The sequence below is a fragment of the Protomyctophum parallelum genome (assembly GCF_964188405.1).
Source record: "Protomyctophum parallelum genome assembly, chromosome: 13".
Classification (NCBI taxonomy): Eukaryota; Metazoa; Chordata; class Actinopteri; order Myctophiformes; family Myctophidae; genus Protomyctophum; species Protomyctophum parallelum.
The window spans coordinates 51,821,352-51,827,738 of record NC_139708.1 but is presented as its reverse complement, the minus strand read 5'-3'; the positions used below and the strand labels follow the sequence as shown (position 1 = coordinate 51,827,738).

The 6,387-nt window shown below is 42.6% G+C and overlaps 1 protein-coding gene across 1 annotated transcript; it reads right to left on the bottom strand.

Annotated features, from left to right (window-relative positions):
• Positions 1–236: 236 nt before the first annotated feature.
• LOC310868757 (putative nuclease HARBI1) lies at positions 237–4,279 on the bottom strand (the record flags this gene model as incomplete). Its single annotated transcript, XM_083779216.1, has 3 exons — positions 237–391; positions 1,000–1,850; positions 4,164–4,279. 3 exons carry the CDS (start codon positions 4,277–4,279, stop codon positions 237–239), a joined length of 1,122 nt encoding a protein of 373 aa, XP_083635342.1.
• Positions 4,280–6,387: the final 2,108 nt, after the last annotated feature.

Below are 6,387 nucleotides of genomic sequence, written 5' to 3'. Positions count from 1 at the left end.
ATTTGTGGTGGTCATCCACTGTCAGGTGAAATAAGGGATGTCATGTGTACATTCACTTTCGGGAGGATACCTTTGCGTTTGCATCACATGGGGAGACGGGCACACAGACAGCCATTAAGCAGTCATTAACAGATGTGGGTCAGGATCCAGTCGCATAGAGTCCAAGAATAGTAGGGGCTCAATGCTGCTGCAGCCTTCAGATCCTCATTCCCAGCTGTTGTGATGCTCCTGGAATGTCAGCATGTGTCTGGTCCTCTGTAGAGGCGTTTGTTGGATCGCACTTCGTCTGGAACCTCCCCCTTGAGCTGTCCGCCATGGGTGACCCTACCAGGAGCAAAGCTCCCGACGGCATAGCTCTCAGGTTCATTGGAACTCACAAGCTTCTCCACCACTACAAGGTGACGATCCAAGGAGAAGACAAATTAAATGGAGAAGAAAATGGAACCTCCCCTTTGACCTTACCGCCATGGGTGACCCTGGACGGCATCGCTCTCAGGTTCATTGGAACTCACAATCTTCAAACTAAAAAGGACAAAAAAGAAGAAAATGGAACCTCCCCTTTGACCTTACCGCCATGGGTGACCCTGGACGGCATCGCTCTCAGGTTCATTGGAACTCACAATCTTCTAACTAAAAAGGACAAAAAAGAAGAAAATGGAACCTCCCCTTTGACCTTACCGCCATGGGTGACCCTGGACGGCATCGATCTCAGGTTCATTGGAACTCACAGGGCTGTATTTTGCGTGTCTTAAGTACCAGGTCTTATTCCCTAACTTGAGTAAACTAAAGACCTGGAGGCGTGATCAATGCTCTCTGGCCACTCAGAATAGCCAAATGGCATTGATCACGCCTCCAGGTCTTTAGTTTACTCAAGTTAGGGAATAAGACCTGGTACTACACTGGTAAGACACGCAACATACAGGCCATAATCTTCTAACTAAAAAAAGAATAATAAAGACACAGGGGATTACAAATGGCGCTCTTGCCACGGCACCGCACCGGCTGGAGAGTTAAAGTACTCCCTGAAAGTGTTTTGCACTTGGAGACCATCAAAGTTCCTCCTGACTGCTGCCCCTGCAGCATGTGAAGGCTCCACTGGAGGCATGTGGGCTGCGTCCTGCTGGCCCCATTTGATGAAGTTGTGGAGGACGGTGGTAGCCTTCACAACCTTCTCAGCGTGGTCAGGGTTGAGCTCGATGACTCCGTGGAACACTCTGAACTTTGTCACCAGCACACCAAAGGCACTCTCCACAACATGCCGTGCGCGGGACAGCCGGTAATTGTAAACACGGTGGGTGTCCGTGCGGAGCGACTGACGCGTGTATGGGCGAAGCAGGTTCTGGCGCAGAGGGAAAGCCAAATCCGCCACAAACGCGTACGGAAGTGGCCCCAGGTGCTCAGTATTTTGGAGCGGGGCATCATCGGGAAGGTCCAGTGTACCCCTCGTCAGAGCCCGCCCAAAATGAGACACTGCAAGTACCCCACCGTCACTGCCACCCCCATACGCACCTACGTCGACCACACGGAACAAGCCAAGGGCATCCACCACAGCCAGCAGGACAATTGAAAAGTGCCCTTTGTAGTTGTGGAAGAGCGATCCTGATCTGTCGGGTGCCTTGATGGCAATGTGTTTGCCATCTATGGCACCCACACAGTGAGGAAAGTGCCACTTCTCACCAAATACATCGGATATAGCCTTCCAATCATCCTTCTTTGGCACAGGCATGAAGTCCTCAGCCATGGTGTTCCAGATGGCAGCTGCCACAGTGGGCACAATGCCAACTACAGTGGAGCGGCCAACACGGAAACTGCTGGAGATGGCCAGGTAGTTGTGACCAGTGGTAAGATACCTGTAAAATAGGTAGAGACAATAATCACAATGTTAACACACAATCTGAACTGACATGTTACAAGTGATGTTGATAAGATAATGTTAGCTCTGCATTATTAATATTACAGAACCTCAGCATCCATATATACCGGATCTATAATCATAATGGCATTGCTTTAATAGTGGCTCTGGAGAACAATGGCATGGCTGAATGATGAAATAATTTGTTCAAAAGTAGCCCACAGCAACTATTGAGTGCACAAATTAACATCCTTTTCAGATGGTCGACATTTCTGAATTAAAAAAGTTATATATATGAAAAAAACAGTTTATACATAATGCATCTATAATATATATAATTTTCCTACGACATTCAAATGTTTAACCCATTTAGACCTAATATATATTCAAAGATTTGCGCCACATTTTTACGATTTTTCAAAAATAGCAGACCTACAAGCTCGTAGCACGCTAATATGAGCTTGTAGATCTGCTATTTTTCAATAGCTAAATTATAACATAATGTTTAAAACACCAAAAGGGGTTCCCGCCCAAAATGGGTTAAGCAGAAGGGGGGACGAATAGAAAGGAAGACACTGGAGCATCAGACAGTTTGAGAACATTTTGATCATAATAATTATGTATAGGTAACATCTTCGTCATGACCTGACAAAGATGTGCCCTATACTTGTCATTTTTTACCTTCACCCTGTGTGTGCATTAAAAAGGGCTTGAACTGTCTGTGATGCTCCAGTGTCTTCCTTCCTATTCAAATGTTTAACTTTGGATTTAAACAGATCTTATATCAGAGTCTGCATACTATTTCAATAGTCCTGAGAATAAATGTCATTTGTCCCAAAGTGACAGTTTGTTTCAAAAAGCTTTATACCATGTTCTAACATAACGATGCAAAGTGACATAGCTCTGTTTGCAAAATGCTGCACCTCCTCCAACTGCATATACTTCCCGCATTTTCAACTTTTTTTAGTGTATTGTGACACTTGCTTTGGCAATGTAAACGTTTGTTTTCTCATGCCAATGAATCTCCTTTGAATTGAAATTGGATTATGATCTGTATGATTGCTTTTACAGTGGTGGTTCTCAAAAACGCTACGAGTCCAGTGCGTCATGACGCACTGGACCAGGGGGTTCCCAACACATCTTTTCACATGGGGATCCTCGGCAGAAAATCATTTTAATATGGAGTTTGACATGTTAAAGTGTAAGACCCGCTGATTTACAGTAGGTAACTATATAAGCTATAAAAAGCCAGTTGAACAGAGCTGGAAAGTATTTGGTGCTCTCTCCACCTTGCATGACCCCCAAACGGTGTTCACTCTCCATTCCGACATGCTGCCACTCCGACATTGACTTATAATTGTCGAAATGGTGGTATGCTCCATATTTGTAAACATCCCACCATTCCGACAGAAAAAAGTCCCACCATTCCAACAGGGACCCGCGGCAGAAAAAGTCCCACCATTCCGACAGATCACTTTCACAACTTTTTGGTTTAGATTTGAAAGTATAAGCAGCTTTTTTCAGTTATGTTTATTGCCTTTTTGGTTTATTGATTAATAATAATAATAATAATTGATTGATGTAATATATGACACTGACCATGATACTGACATGATACTGACCATGATACTGACATGATACTGACATGATACTGACCATGATACTGACCATGACACTGACATGATACTGACTATATACTGACCATGTCACTGACATGATACTGACTATATACTGACCATGACACTGACCATGATACTGACATGATACTGACCATGATACTGACCATGACACTGACATGATACTGACTATATACTGACCATGTCACTGACATGATACTGACTATATACTGACCATGACACTGACCATGATACTGACATATTTACATTAAACTGACCATGATACTGACCATGATACTGACCATGACACTGACATGATACTGACCATGATACTGACATGACACTGACATGATACTCACCATGATACTGACCATGATACTGACATGATACTCACCATGATACTGACATGATGCTGACCATGATACTGACATCATGTCAGTATCATGGTCAAACACCAGCAGCCTTTAGTAGACAACTATCCACTAAGCATATAGCCTATATAATATTATCTTTCATCCTCACATCCATTTACATTCCTGGTGCTGTTATGATTTCCAGCTTACAGTAACATATTTAAGTCTACCTGTCATTCCTTGCTGCACAGTGCACACGTTAGCTGATTGGCGAGTTTTCGAGCTAACGATGCATTTACTAGGTGGGTAATCAACAAAATGAACGTAACATAGTTACTGTACCGTAAACAGATAGCAAGACGTTCAGCGGGAGGTATCGCTTCCCTGTAGAAAGTGTCCTGCTTCTGAATTTCTGGCGTCACCCTCGCCAACAGGAAATCGAACTGTTGGATAGACATTCTAAATTCCTGGTGGAAACGGGTTTCATCCCGACGTAGCTCCCAATAAAGCTGGTGACCGTCACCGAGCCGTTTCCGAACTTGAAAGATCGGATCGACCCACACTCGCCTCATTCTACGGACCGGAGGGGCCATTTGAATCTCCCTCGCTCGCATTCTCTCCTCCTCCTCCAGCCTCAATCTCCTGGCGACAAGCTCTCTCTCGCCACCAAGATCGCCAGCACAAGAGCCCTCTTTCTCCTCCAAAAAACCATTTTGTCACCACAAACGAGTTGAAACAACCACCAAGCTACTATAGCTACTGTGTCCCGCAGCTAACAGCGTAAGGACAACAGGCACCTCCCAGAGGTGTCCTCGCACCGCCCACGCACCGCCCAGATTCCGCAAAGCATTGTGGTAAATTGATGCGACAAACGACAAGACAGAAAACATTGTTTTATCACACAACACACGTTGTCTGATAGGTGTGACTGCGGCCTAAGGACCGCGTGGCCCAATGGATAAGGCGCCTGACTACGAATCAGGAGATTGAGGGTTCGAGTCCCTTCGTGGTCTTCAATCTGTGAACCTGTCAAATGCAATGGGTGCTTTGACTTTGCCAAAATCAAGAAAACACTCAGGATCCATGCTGAAACCCTCTGAGCCACTTTTAGGCCGTGTTGGGACCCATGAAAAAGTGCTTAGAAAATGAGTTTCGTTCCCATGTCAAGCGAACTACGCATTCAATGCATTTTTTCATAGATAATACCCTTCTAGACTTTGGGTAAAAAGTTCTACTCATAAAAACCTGCTGTTTTTTTTTTATAGCCATAAATGTATAAACAGTTTATAACCAAAGAACGAAAATCGTGTGCTGCTGTTTTTGCTTGTAAAATGTGTTTTTGGCAACATTTTTTTTTTCTCAAATGTCAAATGCATATACATAACATCTGACATAAGTATTGGTGCCTTTAGTTTACTCAGTCATATGTGAATTTATATCATGAAATGTAGCATATTTGTTAAAGAATATGCTTCAACTTAAGTGTTTGCCACACAGTACAATGAAACCTACACAGTAAATTGTGTCAAGAGCTTATGTTTCATACATAGAAAATGTCTCATCCTAATGTGTAATGAAAGGTAGAAAAGAAAATCAGGGCACCTTGGACCAACATGGCAGAAAATCTATCAAAATGTTACCACGCCAGTAGTCTATATGGGTGGGTGAACACTATCTCTTTTGAACACTGGGGGGCGCCACTGAGTCAATTAATGCATAAATTATGCAAATTAGTAATTAAATTCTTTACATTCCATAATCATAAATCATATTTGCATATCTCATAAATATTATAATTATAATTAGCATAATCATAAAATTCCATACATTCCTTAAATTCTTTACATAAAGGATATTGTGTTGGTGACCGTCTCTGTGACGTATTTGTATGATTATATTGGTTTTGGAGGACTGATGGGGACATAGCTTGTTTAGCTCTTTAACATTCGTCAGCCAATCTGATCCCAACAGTTAGGCCTGTGTAGACATTTACTTAAAATAAAAGTAATAGTTTAATCAAGTTTATAAAGTTTATAAAAATTGACATTAACAAATGCCGTAGCTTATCTAAGTGTGAAGCTTCACAGCGCCCCTATAATATTAGCTCTGAGTTCGATGGGGGAGGCAGACAAAGGTCTCAGATTACAGTACTGAGGGAGAATTGGGGGGGTTGATACTATGATGCGGTGTTGTCACTCATGGTTGTGAATGAGTTTAAAGCAACCCCCTATGGCCTTCTGGGTAATGCTAGATGCATTACACTGCAGTACCACCTATGCCCTGATGTGATTTCAGTCACATAGTGCAATGTTTTCAGCGGAATGCATATAAATATTGATAAAAACTATAACTAAGTGGTCATAGATTGTTTTTTGTCTTTAACATTCAGCCAAGCATTCAACCAAATCTGACCACAACAGTTAGGCCTGTGTAGACATTACATAAAATAAAAAGTAGTAGTTTAATTATCATTTTATAAAGTTTATTGACATTAACAACTGCCGTAGCATTTCTAAGTGTGAAGCCTCACAGCGCCCCTATAATATTAGCTCTGAGTTCGATGGGG